Consider the following 21,151-nt stretch of genomic DNA (forward strand, 5'->3'; position numbering starts at 1 on the left):
CTGTAGAGGATCCAACCCACCACATTAGCAGAGTTGGCAGGTTGATTTATGCTGACAAAAACAGGCATCTAACACATTGTTCATTTACCTATAAAAAAAAAGAATTTTCAATTCTTAGAAAAATGAACTGTAGAAGTGATCGGAAGTGATTTAAACCACTAGAAACCAAGGGCTTTTCTTTAATTTCCTGGAGGGTGTCATAGCGATAGCTCACAGCTCCATACTGTTCTACATCCCAACGACTTATTTAATAACAGAAAAAGAGATGAAGGAAAAAAAGAAAACTTGTAACCGTAAAGACAATATACCTGTCAAGAGAAACGAGTACCCTACACTGAAGGGCTTTCACTTGGTTCCTGTCAACTTCTCAGCTGCAGCAAAGCACAGATGAAAGAAAGCTCAGCCCAGGCTGGAGTAATGCTCTGAGTTACTCTCAGTTTGGAGCCCTAATTCCAGGAGAGATCGCAAGCATTCACCGGGAGACACTGCTTTGATAGCAAAAAAATCTGATTTTACTTAAAGGCAGCCCATGGGAGGTGCAAGGGAGTGAACTCTAATCAAGCCGTAATGAGGGTGCAGAGGGCAGGCTTCTTCCCAAATAAAACAAACCCAGCAAGCAGCTTTTAAGTCATGAGGAGCCCACCCATACCTCCCACGAGCAGCAACTGCTCTACTGGAGCACAGCAGGTCTCGGGTGGAGATCTTCAGCACAGAGTATCTTTTCTGAAAAAGAAAGTACCTTTCCTGATCTAACCAGACAAGTCAAAGGGTGGTCAGCAGGGGCGAGCTTGGGCCCAGCCCCATCAGAACCAGTTTGGGGAAGGGGAAAACAGCACCAACAATCCTCAGTATCAATATTGAGCCCACACCCAGCAAAAAACCCAGACTCTCCCTCCAGTGTGCTCTTAAAGGCTAGAGGTATACTTTAACACATATTGCTGGCTATAAACATCCTGATTAAATTCCAGCTTGGATGGTTACCTTGTTCCTACTCAGAAATCTAACCTTTAGCACTGACCAGAACAGTCAAGGTATTTTGAGTCCAGCAAGTGCCACCTAGAAGCACACACCTCCCTCATACCTCCCAGCTCTATGTGGATGTCTTGTTTGCTCTCAGAATACCTCACATGTCACTAAATATGTACATTTGGCCACCTGAAACATTCCCTGGAAGGAGTTCTTCCTTAAGAAACATTACCTTGCCAGCATGCTTTGCTCAAAAGAAAGGAGGATCTAATTAGTGAATGGTAACTCTAACCGGTAGCACACAGGTGTACTTTACCAAAACCCAGAGTATTTCACAGGATTTCACATCAGCACGGAACTGGGTGCATGCTGTCTCTAAGACACCCGTAAATCTTTCTGGAAATACTTTACTACAATAAGGTGCAAGACAACTGCTATTTTCTCACGGTACAGCTTCTGAAATTGGACAGAAACAACACTGTGTGAAATCACATCCCAAGTCAAGACAAACACTGCATCTAAGAGTCAATATTTATTTGATTAATAACTTACAAAATTTAACAGATTTAATTTATGTAAGGAGAGCTAATTTATTAAACATTTTACAGATTTTTTTTGTTCACAATGTAATACATCAAGATCTCGACAGTATTAAAATAATACTTGGCACAGTTATAAATAAAGAATATACAAAAAATCCATAGCTTAATATGTAGTGATGCTGTTTTACACATTAATTGAAGAAAAAACAAAAATCTGGTGGACATCAAAGAATACAGAAACCTGCAAAGAAACAGCACATGTTTAGGGCCAAGACAAAATTCCCATTTATTCTACTTATGTCAGATTAAATCGGTCTGATCTGCTGTTGGTTTGGATCAGCTTCGTTAAGTTTCAGAAGCAATGCAGTTTCGGTTCAACAAGTGAATTGTAAGTTTGGTAACTTGACAGAAAAATGCTGCATATTTGGCTCCCCCCTGCTCGATTTTATGATTTCACATCAAACACTTCAGTGTTACTCAAGACAGGTTACATTTTGCACTGGAAACTCCATACATCCCAAATCCATATAGGCACGTTAGTTTTCACAACCACCTACTATTGCTCAAATTCTGCAGGTCTCTACAGAACGGTCACCAGAGAGCTGTTAACAAGGAAATAGTGCCGAACTCTCTACGTACTAGCAAAGATCACTTCTCCTTTTGCAAACATTTTTGACATGGACTGCATGACAATTCATGGCAGTTAATGCTACCGGGCAACTAAAACCAAAACTTGTATCACGTACTGAACTGCTCTTCTGGTGCCAGGTGATATTTAATAAAGTGGATTGAATTTCTTCAAGTCAACCGACCCTCAACAGAAATGTGAAAAAAGAAACCCCAAACCAACCCAAAAATGAACAAATATGCAGAACATTACTGGTGATTTAAAAACTCAACATTATAAAGTCTTCATGCTTTTTTCCGATTAGAAAAAAATATGAATAACTAAGGTCAACTGTTTTCACTGAAATAGAATGTGTCTTCACTAGGGTAACAAATTTTGTCTGACAAAAATAGCAAAAGCTTCTTGCCACCCCTACACCCGAACCTCTCCCATTAAAACTGTGTCCAAGACGATGTTATTTTTTCCAGTATTAAACATTCAAGTACTCTAATGCTGCACTTCTGTAAATCCTGATATCTGGTACTTGCAAACTAAGTGTGTGTCTTGAGATCAATGAACAACTACAGAAAAAATGTTTACTTGCAAATACTGAACATCAACTATTTACAGTTTCACTGCTCCTCTTACTAAGGCAAGGGCCGGGAATACCACTAGATTGCTTTTTTACCTGTAATCTGCATATTACAGAAAACGCTAATTTTGCCAAGCATCAAACATGCAGTGAGTTTGCAGGGCATAATGCCTATTAACAGCAATATTGAACATCACTAAAAGCTCATTAGATATCTTCCTACACTTTTTTGGTTGAATAAAATGAAAATGAGCAGCTTTAAATACACTAAACACACACTCACGGAGAGAAAACTATTTGATAAATTATTTATATACAGATACACATTCTTTACACTGGTCTCAGACATCTGCTTTCAGGTCCCTCCCCAAACTCCCCTCACAGGTTTCTCGAACCACTGGGTTGCTACAGCACTTAGAAGAGAACTAACCTGATTCTCAGTCTCTCTGTAAACAATAGTTAAGGAAGCAGTGAACAATTCACTATGAGTATATGAAAACACTATAACAAAAATCAGTGCATCACATTCAAGACAAGCCCCTTTGGAATGCAATTTCAGATCATTCCTTACCTTCCAAACATATCTGTAGCATGAGAACTTAAAGAAATTAAGGGTGATTTCCACGTGCCAATACACCATCTTCTTCAGAACGCTGTGTTACATTTTCTGGGTGCACGTGCTATTACGGGGATTTTTAATTTTTTTTTTTTTTTTTTAAGTTTGTTTTCCATTATTTTACATCCAAACAAAAATGAGCACTTCAGACAACTTTGGGTTGTTCTTCTGCAGTTACATTCAATTTAAAGCTATCTTCTCTTTTTATAATTCAGACGTTTTGCTTCCGCATCTGTGGTTTCCCCCATGCAATTTCTCTTCCAGAATGTCTCCAATTACACTACACTGTACTGTATGAGGACCAAACCTGATATTGAAACATTGCTAGTTTGTAAGTTGCTTATACAATTAATTCAAAGATAATTAATTTTTGCCACTTTTTTCCTGAACATTATAAACGGTACTCCAGTTTTACAGGTGTATCATGCATTTAAGCAGGGCTTTAACTTTGACAGTAGAGCTTTCCTTATCTGCGCAATTGTTTATTTCAGACTATATAATCTCAGAACAGGGTTATTACGAGTATTTAATTGTACCACTAGCTGGTGGCAAAAACAATCACCAAAAAATGCGGGCAATGCATTTTTTCTCAACGTTATCCGACATGCCCTACTGCTAGAAGTTAACATGTTACAGGGGATTGCCACCACATGATGTTTATAACAGTATTGAAAAGCACATTTTTCAATGTACATAATACTACAGAAAATCTGTATTAAAAAAATCACATTACAGGAACTACAACTTAGCAATCAGTGAACTCTGCATCATGAAATTTAGTTTATATTCTAGATAATTGTTTCAGTGGAATTATTCATATTGGGAATTAAATTCTTCTGCTCAGCACAATGTAACTACTGATGTCAATACTCCAATAATCTCATGCTCCATTGTGAAAGACCTTAAATAAAAACCCCATCAACAAATACCGTGAATATGCTGTTGCGAATAATTCTCGTGTTAAGAACTGTTAAAATCCCTTTTTGATCTTCCTCCTCTTCCTTATCAGGTTTGGCAGTTTATTCTGTCCATTTTTACTTTTGTTAATAAAATTCTGATGAAGAGAAGGTACCTTATGATTCATCATCAGCCCTACACATAGCATGCTACTCTTCAAGGGATGTGGATTCGAGAGAGAGAGAAAATTTTTCAGGCACCACTCAGATATGATATGCTCACAGGATGAAGGTGGTGCTACACTAGCTGGTAGCCTGATCCTGAAGTCTGGTCATATTCTATTGTGTACTGCCTTGTCCAGTCCACGATAACAGGCCGAAAAAGACCACAGCATCTGAATTCAAAGAAGTCTATAATGTTCCTTATACATCCATGGCTAAAAACAAAACAAAAACACTTGTTAGGAAGCAGTATCATAGCTCATCTAAAGTAGTACAGTACTTTTTTGTCCACCTACAAATTCTTCACCCTTTAAGTTCCGAACTGTAGAAAACCAATTCAGTTAAGAATTATCTTAGTGCTTGCTGATGAGCAAGTTCTGAAATAACAAGTCATTACCAGACTGGTGTCTATTTGGTCCTTGGACACAACCAGACACTGCCTTTCTTCCACTACCTACCAAAGCTGTATGGAGAAATGTAGCATGTTATTGGCATTGGACCATCATGTGGCATAGCATGGCAAGTCAGATCCCTTTGTAAGAGGAAAGTTGCATTGTACAGATGGATGCGAGGCAAACCAGCATGAAGTAAATGTCTTCCTAGAATAGTTTCCTTTTTTATTAATATCTATTTCTATCATACATACTGGTTCACCAGCTGCAGGTCTAAGATCAGTTAAGTCCCAAGACAACACCAAATTAAGAAAGCATTATCTGAATGAAATAAACTATTCAAGTGTTTTCTGCTGCTGAATCAATTAATTGTCAAATATTTAAGCTACCTACATCAAAATTCCAACACGTTGGGGTTTTCCTAGCTTAAATTACACATGGGCTGAATAGATCATGCTTCTCTGGAAGAGCAGCTCATATTATGATATATGCAAGAGAAAGTCTAAGCAACAAAGAGATGATAACTTCTTGATGTCAGTGCTTCGTCTGACAGGTGATGCCAAGTCAGTTATTTTAGACATCTGGTGATCTTTTCAGGAGACATTTTTATGATAGAAGCTATTTCAGTCAAAACGGTTTATGAATATGACATTACTTTGGGGATAAAACCAGTAGTTTTTTCTTATCCCATGCACCACCGTGTGTTCTTTAAGCAAAATAATTATCTGGTTTTGTTACAACCCTAATCTGTAGGAAGACTGCAACCAGACAGAGATGCTCGCCTGTCTCACACTAGAAATTTTGTATGGAGAGAGAGCAAAAACAGATCACACAAATTTCTCTTCTAGCACAAAAATCAAACTGGAACACCACCACCTATCTCCTGTTCCCCTGGGCGTCACCTGGAAGAGCAGCAGGTCCCGCAGGAGACCCAGCATACGCAGCAGGATGAGACGTGCTGCTGTTCTTTCGCCGCTCCTTTTGTAACCTGCCCTCAACCCACCCATACCGCAGCCTCATGCCTTCCTTTATGTCCTGCTTTGGCTCCACAAACTGCTCTGTGCTGCTGCATTCCCACCCCAGTGCAGTTTCATCCCTGAGCCCACCTCTTCCAGTGTGCACCCTCATCATTACAGAGCCCAGAATCCCAGCCTACCCTTTACACACCGATACCCAAAAGCCCACGTCTCACCCGTGCAACACCCACTGCAGCTCCTGGGACATCCTGCTCCCTTCTGCACAAATAGCTTTGCCCAAGCTCTTCCTCCTGAGCAGGAAGGAAGTGATGCCTCTTTTCTCACAGTAAAGCAAGCAAGGGGAGCTACTGCACAGGGCAAATTCAACAGTACTTTAAATATCATTCAGGAGAAAGTGTGGAAGTGAAGATCCAGGTCAACATTAACACCATGCAATAAGCAACCACCTCTGGTTTGGGCATCTGGTTTGTAAAGAGAGTATTTATTTTCCCATAGACTCTACAGCAAAACATGACCACTGCTGGCAAGCATTCTTTTCTGTGTTTATCCACCCCTGTCTGGAGTCACTACAAAACATTTGCCTCTTCCTTTACCTGGATAGAACGTGTTACTGTGAAAATAGCTGACAGATTCAGCATTCTAAGTAGTGAAAATAATCTAAAAGTACTTAGCTACGTTCTGTTTCAAGAAGCTGCCCAATTCAAATGTATGCAAGGCTATATAAGTAAGAAATATGTTTACACTTTAAAACTTACTTGAATGGGCTTTCAATAGATGTGGTCGTAACTTTAAAGTGCTTGTATCTTCTTGCATTCATTCTTTCATTTGTCGTGATACCCAAGCAAGATATCTGAAGACAGGAAAAAGAGTAAACAATTTAACTCCTGTAAGAAGATGCAAACAAGCCAGACTGAAAAAGGAGGACAAAATTTACTGGTTTATATTCCTTCTTTTGAAGAAGAAATTTTTGTCTGGGGAAATTATCAGGTCCAAACATAAAACCCCATACAACAGCTGTACCAGGTTGTGCAAAAGGTTTAATTTGGAAAGGGATCAGACATAAATCATGATCACTGAATAAATGTTCACTACTTAGTTCAGAAGAAAGAGATGCCTTTACTATTTTGTCAGCTGAAGTGTACTGTAAATAACAGATTCAGGAGTTAATTTACACAGCATTTGAATGACTTTGTTTTCCTCCTGACATTCTGGTCATAGCTCCAGTGTTGCAGCAACATTACTCTGCTGTCTGCAAGACAAAAAGATGACCAGAAAAAAGTAGGTGGGGATTTTTTGTTGTTGTTGCTTGTGGTTTTTTCCTTTTACAAAACCATTTGGCTCAAAGGCTACGATTTTCTTTAACAGCTGTCCACATACGTTAGCCTAAAAAGGTATCTTACATAAAACTGGAGTTTACTGTAATGTGATGTAATTGGAAAAAAACATGAGAACTCCCTTAGCAGCCTTATACTACAGGAGGATAAAATCTTGTAATTCCTAGTGAAATATAAAAAGTTAACTCTGCTGCATGTTACAAAAGCAAGAACATTTATAAAGTTAAGTTTGGGCTGGCTTGCCTCATTTGAATGCACTTAACTCAAGCATTTTCTTCACCCCCATGAGACCCAGTGAAGTTTCATGTTTATGTACGTAAACAGGCTCTCAACATCTGACTTTTGAAGTAGGAAGTAAAGGTTTTAAATTATTTTTGTAAGATAGTGGGTAGTGTTTTGACAATAACTCTGGCCAGTTCAATAAGAAGGACAAGTCCAAACTTTAAGATGGAGATGAAAAAAGAAAAAAAGGCAGCAAGAGTAGGGGCTGTGCACTTGCAAATCAAGAGATGCAATTTAGAGAATATTTCTTTATCAATTTCATCATTATGGCAAACTCCAAAGATATTTGCCAAGAACAATCCTAAGTTTTCTATGTGTAAAACTCTTAAGAAATTTAGTAGTATGACCATGTGTTGCAGTTTTCATTTTTCCAGAATTATTGAACAAGTCAAATGCTAGAACTATTTTGCTTAATTACACAAGGGGTACAAAATACTACAAGATGTATTTTTCCAATCCACGTAATTCAAAGATTCATCTGTACACAGATCGTATTAACGGGAATCCTCGACGGATCATGATGTCAGTATGATGGAAGGCTCTCTGGAAAGTCACATGCTTATTCTGCCAGAAGTCTGGAGGGTTAGACTGCTTTGAAAGCCACCTGAAATACCTGTCCTTACCTCTGCTCGTTTGTCTTTGGCAGGAAAGACCTCTCAAAGATTGAATGGTTCTTGCTCACACATGTAAGATTTTTAAATTCATGCATGTTGTAAATGATGAATATTGTAGAGAAAGGAGGACAAAAATTTCCTCAGAAGTTTTACCTAAGCCTTAGAAGATCATTTTTATTTCCAGGATCCCTGGAAAGATTAAATTGGTAAGTATCACAGTTCATTAATGACAAGTCATACTGAAAGACTTCCAAGTCATATTTAAAAGCTTTCATATGACTTGTCTTTCCTTGAAAACATAAAGAACAACTTGGGTTTGGTCAGACCACAGTACAATAATGTGATCTGAAATCACACTAAAGCCGAATAAGTAATTATAGCATTTCCTCTGGAGTTACCACCCTCCTTCTGCTAATAACGTACTGCATTATTCCAAATTGATAGTATCTAATAGTCTATTAGTCTTTGTTGCCTCTCTCTGGTCTGTTTTGCCTTTTTGTCATTCTGGGGTGGAAGGCAGGAGGTAGGTATTTTAACAACTTGCAAAAAAAAAAAAAAAAAAAAAAAAAAGGCAAGCACAAGTGAATGATAAGTGAATGATGCCTACTCTCCACCGACAACAGCTGCCTGCCTCCTCCAGTGGCTGAGAGACTAAACACTTGGTCCTGAATAATGAACATTAACATTTACATGACAGAACTATTTGATATTCTTATGTCACTACCAAAACTTAGCAATACAAATGTAGTACTTCTCCATACCTGATACATCTGACACATGAGTAACACAGCCACCCACATGAAGTGAAAAACACTGTTTAGAAACATCCAAAACATCCACGGAGAGCAGGTAGCAATCTGTGTAATATAGGTCCAAAATCCATCCTTTGCATAACTTGTCTCACAGTGGAAACCCCAGTCTAGAGAAAAAACAAAGTGTTATAAACAATACAGAAGATTAAAGATAAGTTTGCTGCACATCAACATAATGCCCACATTAGAATGTATTAAATTAAATAAGAAAATGACAATGTGCCAAAATAGTTTTACTTGCTCTCTCTTCCTTCCCCAACTCCTGGATTACATGACATATGCACATACTTGGCTGTGATGAAGAAAAAAGAAAATCTAGGACAAGAAAAACATCATCTTCTAAAAGAAAATACCCAATATAGTCAATTATTAATATGCAGTTCAATTTCAGAATAAAAATATCAAAAACTCTGATAACAAAGAAACCTTTACAAATTCATACCAGGAAATAAACAATGTATTTCTAAGCAATTTAACAAAAAAGCCAAAAAAACACATTTACTCACAAGAGATACATCCATAAATCATCCAGCAGATCATAAAAAGCAGGAAGAACAGGTATCCCATAAAATAACGATGGTTCCCCGCTCCTGAAGTTGAACAAAACCAGGTATCAAATTACTACACTTTCAGAAGACAGACAACACTACACCGGAAAGTTTAACTGCTTGCTTAGAAGTACTGCTTATTATTGTATACAGAAACATTACTCTCCAACATTAAGCCAATATAACTTCAAGACAGTGAAATTAGCTGGTTTACTTGTGATTTTTTTTTTTATTCTCAGACAACAAAGCAGTATTTTATTTTCATCCGTTTCTGTCACATTACAGCTGCAATTCACACAAATGCATTTCATTTGTAACCTCTTTCATGAGCTAATAAAATTTTTGATAGACAATACTTAAAACAACATTGGTGACAGCTGTTGCAGAGCCCTGAGCAGCCAGGAATTATACATCAATAAATATCTTTTAAACGCCATTAAAAAAAAAAAAAAAAAAAATCAGACTGCAGAGATCACTTTCTTAAAAGAAATAGAAATATGAATAAATATTCAACCTCCCTTGTTAATAAGTTAACCTTCAGTTCAAACCTCCTTGGTGGAGCTGGCTAACAAAAAAATACCTAAGAATACTTGTAAAACACGTAACTGAACAGACAAGGCCTAACAACCGGGCTAAAACAACAAAGGAGATAAAACCCATTCTGCTTAAGATATAATTTGAATGCAAGAAAATTCAGTTACTAGAAGACTGATCTATTTTTAACATTAATAGAGGTAAAAAGATCCTTCTTATGTGAGTACATCATAATTCTGAAGTACTCAGCCTTCCCACTGTTTATAAAATATGTCCACTGTTGCAACCTTCCAACAGCTCTAGGCTGTAGACTAAACCTACAGAGATGATAATGGGCTACAAAAGATTTGGCTGTCATCATCTACCAGCACAGCATTTACTACTTCATTATGTCAAATCTTTTGCCTGCTAAACCAAGAGCATCCTCCGGAGGCAGAAAATAATCAAGTGCTTTTAGCAAGTGAACTAAAAGACTATATAAATAAGAGATGAGGAGAAATACACATACAACACAAGCTAGACTAAACACAAGACACTTCCTCTTCAGACATAAAATATGTTGTAACATTGCCTTCAATCACCTAAGAGCATATGAGAAACAGTGCTGGGAAAGTCCCTAAGGTGTCACTTCCATTTGCATCCTAAATTTCAGAACTGTTAAGTTTCATAAAAGACATTTTAAAAAAAAAAAAAAAACAAACGTTAAACAATGACCTAGAGGTCCATCTGAGAGGCATCTGATAAGATGCTTCTTTCAGCAGCATCTTCAAGAATATTAAACCAATTTCTGCCTAACAGGAAATCTGTCTGGATTTGGTAAACACATACGTGTAGCCTTTAAAACTGTAAAAGAGACAGGTACAATCTTGGTCACAGTTTAAAAAAACTACTTTGAAAAAAGAAAGTGAAGAAACTGCCTTTCTTCTGCATCTTAAATAAGACTGGGCAAAACACAATGCTCTTCTCTACAGTTTCACCCTGGACTGGCAGGAACACAGTTATCCTCCACAGTTAAATCAGTGCTGTAATAATTGTTGCTAATTTCTTTTATATGCTTGTCCTCACATTATACATAAGTAATAACATATAATAAAAGATAACTGATTTTTTACTGATGGATTTATATTACATGATTTAGATGGTTTGGTCGTTTCTTGATTTTTTTATACTTCTAGCTCCTTGGAAAAGAATCTTTACTGGGGGGAAAAGTGATCATTATTCTAAACCGCAAAATAATTTCTTACATACGCAAGACCTACCTTATGAGTCACTGCTATAAGAACAGTAATTCAGTACCACATCAGCATAACCCATGTGACATAGTTTAAATTTTAGCTCTAGCTCCTTTCGTGCTATCACGTAAAAACTATATTTCTGTTGCAAGTCTGTAGTTTGTGACTGAAATGTAATAAGTTCAATTAAATCTCTTATTTTTCATTTCCAAAGAACCAACTATAAATAAATAATGCTGTTGCAATACTCCATTAAAAAAGATAAGTACAATCACCTTTAGAGACTTGCTCACTGTAATTGTAACTAAAATTTTGTGGGTTTGATGAAAGTAATTTGCCCCAATTGACAACTCACTGATTTTTCAAATAGTCTGTACTTGTTGGTCAACCTCTTCAAACGGTAAAAATATTCTCCCTCAATCTCTTTATGTGCCAAGTTTTATCCCCAAAGGATTTATTTTAAAGTGTCTATACACTCTTACAATATTTCTTAGTCCTATCTTTAGTAAAATTCTTATGCTTCTAACACATTTTAAGGAAGACTACACAAAACATTTCCAAATTCCACCTTTCCAGAAGTGTGATTCATGTTTCCCTTTTTTGCAAACATACCATGAATGCTGTTTTAAGGATGGATTCTCTTTTGTAATCCTACGCTCAGAGTCACCATGTACCAATCTGAGAGACAGAGAAGCCATATGAGGTCATTGACACCATCACTCCCTCCAGTTCAGGGCTGTTCCCGTAGCGTGATTTCTGATGCTTTTCTCCCCAGCATACTTTCAAGCGCCCTAATGTTTACTTTGACCTCCATTTATCCCAATCTGTACACCACCACTAGTAGGAGGATTCTGCTTTTCCATCACCACTGATTTTCAAAAACTGTTTTCTCCACCTAACTTAATCCCATTACTCACGTACTCTCTTACTACACACAAAGGTTTTTCCTCCCCCATCTGTTTTATGCTTTTACAGTTACTGATCTTTCTGTTCCATTGACAAGTACTCCTCAGCACTCTTCTAAAACAGTCACTAAACACTCTCCAGAATCTGAGCCCGTGTTCCCCTGCCTGTTTTAATTAAAAATGCCTTAGTTCTTCATTGTAAAATATCTAAAAGATGAAACTAGCTCAGGTAGTAACTTCAATAGGAAATATAAAACAGAATGGAGGGATATAAAAGTCCATCTCATCGCTTGAGTGATGCTCTATTACAATTCAAATACCAGCATTGACTATTTTACTCTTGATCATAAGACTAAACTACTTGGACTATCCATTATTATATACATTTGGAAGGACTACAATGAAGCATTTATTAGCTGCCAGCTGTCAGTGAATTCAGGTCCTAATTCCTTCCCAAGATTAAAGGTACCTATGCTTGTGTCCTAAAAAAATAAACCAGTGAAGCAAGCTGCACTCATTTCCCAGCTGGGAAGTCCCCAATGCTCCCTGCATAATAATGGCTTTCAAATAAGTTTCTCAAAAAGTATCACAGGGAATAGTAGCATTTAGAGACTTTATTCCTGTTCTATATCTGTTCCTCTCACCATTACAGGGGAGAATAAATCACTACCTGGGGGGTCAAAAAGAGGAGAATAACTCAATAGGAAGTCATTCTGTATCTAACTGCTACAATCATTTTTGAATACGTATACTTTCCCATTAAATTACTGAAAATTATTGGCAAAGATGAACATTTTTATCTTATGCAATGGATAATAATCAGTTGTGGAATTGATATGTGCTGTTTCTGCAGACATTAAAAAGCAGTTAAGCATTGCATCTTTTAACTACTAGAGTTTATGTTAAAAAAACCATATACATAGGAAACTGAATTAGATACAGAACAATTTTGAGGATGGGTGTATAATAGACAATACAAATGAGAATAATGCAGACAATCGCATGGAGAAAAAAAGTTAAGCTCAATACTGAAAATATTTTTCCTTCTACCAAAAGTCCTCAACAGTTTTTCTCAGACTTTGGCAGAAGCCAAGCCAAGCCACTTTCACCATGAAATCAGAACAGACAGAACTCTGCCTAACACCCAGAGTCAATTTCAGAAGTTTTTCCCTTCTTTATGTGTTAAGACAACATCGTATTTTAGTAAATTACTCACCTACGCAGTTACCCACCCATGGGCAGTGGTGATCAAACTTTGCTATACATCGATTGCATACACCACAGTGTTTGGACCTCACTGGTTTCCGTATCTGTAACGGTTATTAACATTTGTTTAGAAAAGCAAAAAACCCTGACATATTTTAAGTAGAAAAAAACCCCTCAATTTAAATGTAAATTGTTTTTGTTGTTGTTAACCCCTTTAGAACTTCAAACTCGATGCTAATTTTTAAAGCAATCTTAGCTATTAAGCTTAATCTATAGTAACACAAACATCTGTACAACCGCGTTGAAATTGTTTTCACACTCTTTGTTATATAAAGGATTTTTTTTTTCCCATACAAAGTTCTGTCACCTCCCGCTATTGAGCTTTGTATAGCCACCAGTTTTATTTCAGCTTTTTAATAACAAAAATAAAGAATGAGTTTGAGTTCCACGATTCTGTCAGTATCATTCATAACTGAGCTCTAACATAAACTCCTTCCAGCTTCTTTTCTGAAAACAGGAATATAACGCAACACAAGTGGAACTCGGTGGAATTTAAAATGGTAATTACTCCAAACAATTTTTTTAAAAGGTTATGTTTTGCTAGAAATATAAAATGGCAATAAAAAAAATAACTGATATTAAAGTGTTCTGAGATATATACATATATACACACATAGAGAATTTTTAAGGTGCCACATCTGTACGTAATTTTCCAGATTCAGTTTCAGGAATATTAATATAATTCACATTCTACCTAGGTCAAAGCATTACAGTGTAACACTGATAAAATTGATAACTTTATATTTACCAGTTAACCTTCTAAAAAAGAAACGCATTAAATTTACTATGGTAACTTTTTTTTTTTTTTAAGCAGTTACTTTCTTTTAAAATTTCTGTGGTGAAACTGAGTATTAACGAGTCCAAGAAAAGTATTTGCTCACAATTTGGCAAGCTTTACAAAAATTAAGATTTATTTCCCCCCTGCCCCAGTTACTGCAAAATTGAGAACTACACTTGATTGGGGGGGGCAGGGAAGGGGCAGATATGTACTAGAAGTACCAGGTAATTTTACCATGACCTACAGAGGTGGTAGAATGTCACTTGTGATTTTCCTAACTTGTTAGGTGTATAACCAACCATTTTGGTACATACATGGGATACTTGGATTTCAACACTGTCAGGTTATTTCCACTATGATAACTTTTTTTCCTTTTATTGTTGCAGGTTTGCGTACAGATATATTATTTATTGAAAACACTGCTTAAATTAAAGTTTACAAATAAATCCTGCCCTTTAAATTGCATTATTAAGGGCTAAAATGCGTTCAGTATAGGAACATCTAACTTTGGCATTAACCTAGCATTAAAAATTAAAAAAAAAAACAAAAAACACAACAACAAAAAAACAGCGCTGCAATTGATTAAAAAAATACACTACCAAGCAGGTACTGCAGAATATACTGAGGTCCAGACTTCCTGTCTCTGCAAGTTCTACTATTGTCTGCAGAAAAAAGAAATAAAAATAATTACAATACATCACATAAGCAAATGGTTTCAACCATTGTAATAGCTCCTTTTCAGACCCAGGGTTGTGAACTCCATTCATTTCAAGTACTTTCTACACACAGGAACAACTTAAATTCAGCTGAAACTGATTTTAAACCTACTTTATTAAACCAATGTGCACATTTGCTTCTAAATTAATTCTAGCTCATACTTATTCCTAGTCTATCTAGGTTTAATTAGAGAAAAAGCAAGCTTATATTAATTTTGCTATATCCACACAGTGATTAGCACCAGTTTGACTAACATGTTGTTAAATCTATTAACACAGCTGAATTTCCAAACAGGAACATAAATAAGACTAGCTAGCAGGCTCAAGCAATCTAAAAACCAGACTTTCTTTCCAGAGGTATCCTATCAAAACTTTAAATCTATATTCACCCCTTTCCTCAGATGTTGAAGCTTCAAGAAAGAAAAGAAATAATGCAAACCAAACCTCCTCTTGTAGATAATGCTATACTTATGGGTCAGTGATACACACAAGTAGGTATCGGCTAAAGTATGACTATACCTTCACATTAAATTATAGCTTTTTCTTATTTTGTACACTCCTTCAATACCTACTTCATTGTTGGAATAGAAGGAACCTATTATTCCATTAAATGGTTTCCAAAAACTTTTAAAATTCAGCAGCTGAAATCATGCCATGTGAGATTTAAATGACATTTGCAACATATGGAAAATATCCTGAAAACATCTTTTGCCAGAATAACCTTCTTTGAACCAGAAGGAATTTGCTCAGCATAAATAACCCAATGGTAAATAGATTAATCTACCTCTCCCTTTCAAATCATATATATCATATGCATCAAGGTGGTTTCTAACTGCAGAAGCAATAAAACAGTCCTTACAGCTATTTTCTCATCATAACAATATAAACCTAACTTCCTTAATTAGACAATGACCGATAAGGTGGGTATCTTCACTGAAGCTGCAGTAGTTTTCCTCCAAAATACTACACTTAATAACTGGTTAGAAAAAATTTATGGAAACTTTTCCTCAAGGTAACCAGTGAATACTACAGTCAACAGTCCAGGGGTAAATCAGTATCTTGTTTTCCCTGCTCTTCTCAGGTAAATGAGGAACGATCTTCACAGTTTTCTAACACTCCCAATCTCTAAAATGTGGACTCTTTTTTCTCCTTGTTTGTTGTATTTCCATTTGTTATGGGCTCAGCCTCCACCAGTGCAACACCTCTGATCCCCCCTGCAACCAACCGCTGCCTTTCACAAGCGCCTTCATGTCCCTCCTGCAGGTTGCCAACTTCAGTACTCTGCATCCCTCTCATCCCCCTCTGCCACCCCTCACTGCTCTAACATTTCCCACTACAGGACTTGAACTGGAAGGGCCTCCCTCACAAGAGTAACTTTTGTAAATAAACCAAATGAACAGAAAGCAAAACCAAACCAAAACAACCAACAAGACGTATCTACTGTAATTTCAATGCTGCTGATGTGGCTTTAGATACCTTGGACACTTTCATAAATAGTTGCTCTGGTAGCAGTGAGAGTATACACTATGCTACAGACTAACAAAAAGATAACACAAAGGAATGTACAGGGTGTGATGCTCAACACTCTAATTCAGTATTGTCCACAAGCAAGATCCCAAAGCTCACAAGAACAGAACTGAACAACAGCAGATACATCACTTCTGGAAAACCTTTTTTTATTATTTACTTACTTATTTTAAGAGTGACTTGGGCTATTTTGTATCAAGGAAGAAAGGACATGACCTATCAGAATAATAAACATCTGAAATTGTTGCTTACTACACATTTCCAAACATACTTAACTCGTTCATCTGGAATTAAAGTACTTCTTTTGGTTGCTTAATCCAAAGCTAAAGGCTAACTCAATATTAAACATTTGGTAACAACTTACGAAACTGTGAGAAAGCACTGCACTGCATGAAGGTAAGACACATGCCCTACGGTGGTTTATACCCCCTGATAACAGATCATTTTACTATTTGGGTAGCTGCAATATAAGAAAACAGAAATATTCACAGCCATATGCATCTGTCTGAAGAAGCTGAACTTTACAATTCCTACCCAGTTCAGCAAGGCTTTTGAAACCACACTTAACTACATGAGCAAGTAGATCAAATGAAATGTATACTTGTGCAATTTGCTGAACCCAAACCAAAGTGTAGCTGCTGACTATTCATTCTATTTAATTTAGTCCAGTTGAAGGAAGAGAATTTAGTCTGGAATTTACCTAGGTAAATTTCTAAGAACAGAAAGGGCATTTGCAGAGTAAATATGTGCACTGACTAACAACTCAGCTGTAACCTACTGGAGAATATAAAAATCATTTAAGTTAGCACAACCACCCTTTTAAAGGCTATTGTATTTTAATTCCTACATAAGGACGTAATTCCAAGTGATCTTACGTCTATCCACAGGGGTCTTTTCACAAATGACTGTGAAGTAGAAGCTTGCATCCCACCAAAAGTGAGTTTTGAGCTTCTGGCCAACTTAACCAAAATAAACAAATAAAATGCTTCTGCTGCTTGTATAATTTTGGCATATTCAGTGCTCAGTTTGGCTGTTGAGAACAATGCACTTAAAAGAAATCAGAAATGCTAATAATAGTGTTATAACATCTTGGAAAGATATCAATTGGTCATCCATATTTTCCCTAATATTTATACAAAAAAAAAAACCCTACTCCAGATTGCCAAAGGTTTTGGTTGCTTTAGACTCAAAATGTTTGTCAGTCTAATAATTTTAGACACAAAGGTAAAGAAAATTAGAGGTGCTTAGAAGTCTGGAAAGTTCTTATCAAATCAGATTAACTAACTCTTTTCACATAATGGGTTATTTGTTTCAGTAAGGCAAAAGTCTGAAATTTCACATTTTCATTTCCACCCAATCACTTTTTAAACTTTTTAACCTTGAAAATTTAAGTTGCAATTTTATTTTGTTACTCAAAACCACCTAAATGCACCTTTAGTCCAGTAGGATTTAAACATATATTCTGAATGTAAAAAAAGAAACCTGGAAGGCAAGACCTTTCAACATGTTAGATATTTTGTTATACAACAATTTATTGAAATTTCATTTACTGAACAGCAACCTACTCCAACCTACTGGTGGCAGGCTGCTGAACAACAAGTTTGACATATCTCACAGGTTTACCTTTTTCTTTTGTTCTTCTGTGGCTTTGATGATTCCCGGATCAGATTTCCAGGATTTTCCAAAATTGTAGAAAAGTGCAACGCTATTAGCGAGGAATGGAAGGTGTATAAAGAAAAAATTGAGATGTGTTTGAAGTCAAGGAATTTAAAGTTTAAAACCAAATTTTCTCTTGAAAATACCCGCTGATAATTCTGAAAGAAAATTTAAATACATTTAATTTTTATGAGTGCCCTTGAGTCACTGTCTTCTGAATTAAAAAAACTCAGTGCTGCTGTAAGAATCAGCTTGCTATTCAGTATTTTCTATTGCTCAAACTTGAAAATTTACTTTTTAAAATGCTGTTCTCCATGAGGCATTTCTAAAGCACTCAACCTTCTAAAGAATGAATAGTGATAGTTCAGTTTTTCTAATTATTTTCCCTTTTAAATAAATTAAATTCCATGAAATTTATCTTTTTAAAAGTATTTCCTGTTTTCACAATAAACATTTCAGAGCTCTATTTATAAGATATTCATCTGACTGCCTATGTCTTCAGTGGCTTGAAATTCCCATTAGATCACAGAAAAGACTGTTTCTAGCCATAAAAGGAATTGTGCTGCAGTGACCACTGTTGCATGGCCATCACCTCTCAACACCACTTATCTCCAAGGAAAGTACTATTTGAAACCTGGTCCTATTATAAGGCAATACCCATATTTTACATCAATGAAAGCTATTTTTAGCATACTAGTACATGCAATACTTACAAAACCACAGGATTTAGTATTCTCTGGAAGTGTTTATAAAATCAATTACCATATAAAGACAGGAAAAAACTCATTCATTTAAAAATATATTTCATGTGTTGAATGAGTTGCTATATAACATGCCTAGTCTTACGAAACTTGACATTCTTCACAGAATCAAAACATTTCTTAGCAATGATGTTGAAAAACCAAATACTTCAGACATGCCTCTTTCACAAAAGGTGGAAAATTATTTACTCTGATAAACCTACAAAAGACTTGACCAATGTGACTAAAGATACCTGTCAGCTGTCAGTCATAACTGCAAGAACATGCCATATTTGACAAAGCTGTGGTGGCAGAAGCCTCTATAGCATTATCCAAGCACAAAGTACACTTATGACTCAGGCACAAATCACTGCACATCCAATTTATATTATATTTTAACTTGATGAATATTTCTCTCCACTTTGGTAGTCATTAGAACTTCAAGTGTAATTAATTTAATATGTTGTGTTTTGTATTACAAAGCCCTGCATATAAGACTTAAGATAACATGGCAATCTGTACTGAATTGGTATGTAACACTTCAAAGACAACAATAAAAAAAAACATTTTTTGAATGCTTTAAAAAAAAATAAGATTTTGAAATTAGATAGAATAGATCAATTAGATAGATTAGTTCAATTATATCATATTATATATCTATAAGTATATTCTATTGTGTTTGACTATTCTTGGAAAAAATGTTTTGAAGGCATTAAGCAATATTAAGAAAAAAAATTACATAAACCACTGATAAACAAATCTACACGGTAGAGATACAAGCAAGCATTAATAAAACCCCAGAATTTCTACAGAATAGCAGTAAGTATCTCAAATCCTTGACATTGCTTTTGTGATGTGAAAGAATCCTGAAATAAGTAAATACTGGTAAGGCCTCTGACTTCTGAAATGCAAACAAAGTCTCATTGTTCATGTGAAGTGTATCACGAATACCTTTTGTTTTCTTTCTACTGGGGAGAGGAATTGGTTGTGAATTTCTAATAAAAAAATATTGGCAAGTTAAGTTAGAATTTTAATCATGTACCTTATATACTAAATGTTAGTATTAACTCACTAAAGGCTAATTAATCTTTTGTCTAATAAGCTGCTTCCAGCAAGTATATAATAGGGGGAAAAAATACCAGCTATACTATATCCTAAACACTCATAGTTCTATTTGATACATTACAGATGAAAAGCTCTGACTTATATATTTATGCAATCTAATTTCTTCCTGTTTTTTTTCTAAAATTACCTGCTGCCAGGAATAAACTGGTTCAACTTATTTGTATAGCTAGAGAAAGATTACATTTTTTTCAGGACACTAGAAGTGTCATGGGGTTTTTGCCACAACAGTGAAAACTGTTTTTTCATTAAAAGTACCTTAATCAGACATCTGTTACAAACAATAAAGGTACAATTGTAAATAAGAATGGGTCATAGAATTTTTTTCTATATATCATGTCTAGATTGTTAAAGACAACAGGGGAAAGACAACTTATTTTCTATCTATTAAAAGCGGTTTGCTAACCTTAAAATTTTGGAATTGCTTTTTACTGACTAAAATTTGGACAACCTGAGTGATAAAGAAGCTGTCCATGCATCCAAGCCACACAAATAGAATTCAGTATGAAGAATTTTTCTGAACTTACCCTTCCCCCCTTTTACTCCATAAAATACAGAGAGAGTTTAAGAGACTCTCCACAGAGCAAGTTTTGCCTTTCCTTTTATTGCAGTGGTGTCAGCTGAGTGTAACTCTGCCCGTGTAAATGGTAGCAGATAAGGTACTTCTGTGCTGAGGATGGAAGATATCAGGAGACTACATGAGAAAGTAAATTATAGATGAGCAGTAACTATATAAATGGAGAAGGACAAAGTCAGCAGTATTTTTCACTAGTATCTTCAAAAACCCATTTCTCCTAAGTTTTAAGCAAAAAATGTGGAGAAGGCATGAAAACCAACTAGACTGAAGGAGAAAGGAAAGTTAGAATTTTCTCCAGGATATTTCTGGCGTTTGATGGAGATAAACAACTCCAGCTGTAGGGTTCATCTCGCATACCTTAAATCACTCAGTATGCCTTCACACACAACAGGAAGGAAAAAGCCACATCCAATCTACCTTCAGTATCAAGATATTTAACTTAAGTCAGAGAAGCAGTGCCCTGTAAGTGGCTATTTTCCTCCACTGGCTATGAAGGGAGCTTAAACAACTAACAGATTTGGATGTCCACACTAGAGGTATCTAAAATTATGTTGAGGTCCCCTCTGAAGTTTGCTTCCAAAGAGATTTTAGCAACTTGTATCACAGATATGTCAAAACTCTCCACACACATGAAAACCTTGTAGGTTTGCATTAGCTACAGAGTAGGGAATCACTTCTCCAGAGAGAATGCCTCGTTT

The 21,151-nt window shown here is 36.0% G+C and overlaps 1 protein-coding gene across 2 annotated transcripts in view; it reads right to left on the reverse strand.

The window, feature by feature from the left end:
- Positions 1 to 1,485: 1,485 nt before the first annotated feature.
- Positions 1,486 to 21,151, reverse strand: part of ZDHHC17 (zinc finger DHHC-type palmitoyltransferase 17) — a 75,606-nt gene continuing 55,940 nt past the window's right edge. Inside the window, exons 11-18 of one of the 2 annotated variants that reach the window (XR_006165308.1) lie at positions 17,982 to 18,106; positions 14,715 to 14,777; positions 13,288 to 13,381; positions 9,359 to 9,442; positions 8,802 to 8,959; positions 6,566 to 6,660; positions 3,279 to 4,656; positions 1,486 to 1,749 (exon numbers count right to left, since the gene is read on the reverse strand). Coding sequence is in view for 1 of the 2 variants with exons in the window: in XM_042792475.1 (XP_042648409.1) it covers positions 4,518 to 4,656; positions 6,566 to 6,660; positions 8,802 to 8,959; positions 9,359 to 9,442; positions 13,288 to 13,381; positions 14,715 to 14,777; positions 17,982 to 18,106 (758 nt within the window). In the remaining variant the exon portion in view is untranslated. Of the gene's footprint in view, positions 4,657 to 6,565; positions 6,661 to 8,801; positions 8,960 to 9,358; positions 9,443 to 13,287; positions 13,382 to 14,714; positions 14,778 to 17,981; positions 18,107 to 21,151 lie in introns of both variants that reach the window. The other variant, XM_042792475.1, reaches the window with a different exon arrangement.

This window comes from Tyto alba, unplaced genomic scaffold (assembly GCF_018691265.1).
Source record: "Tyto alba isolate M040663 unplaced genomic scaffold, T.alba_DEE_v4.0 Super-Scaffold_2, whole genome shotgun sequence".
Classification (NCBI taxonomy): domain Eukaryota; kingdom Metazoa; phylum Chordata; class Aves; order Strigiformes; family Tytonidae; genus Tyto; species Tyto alba.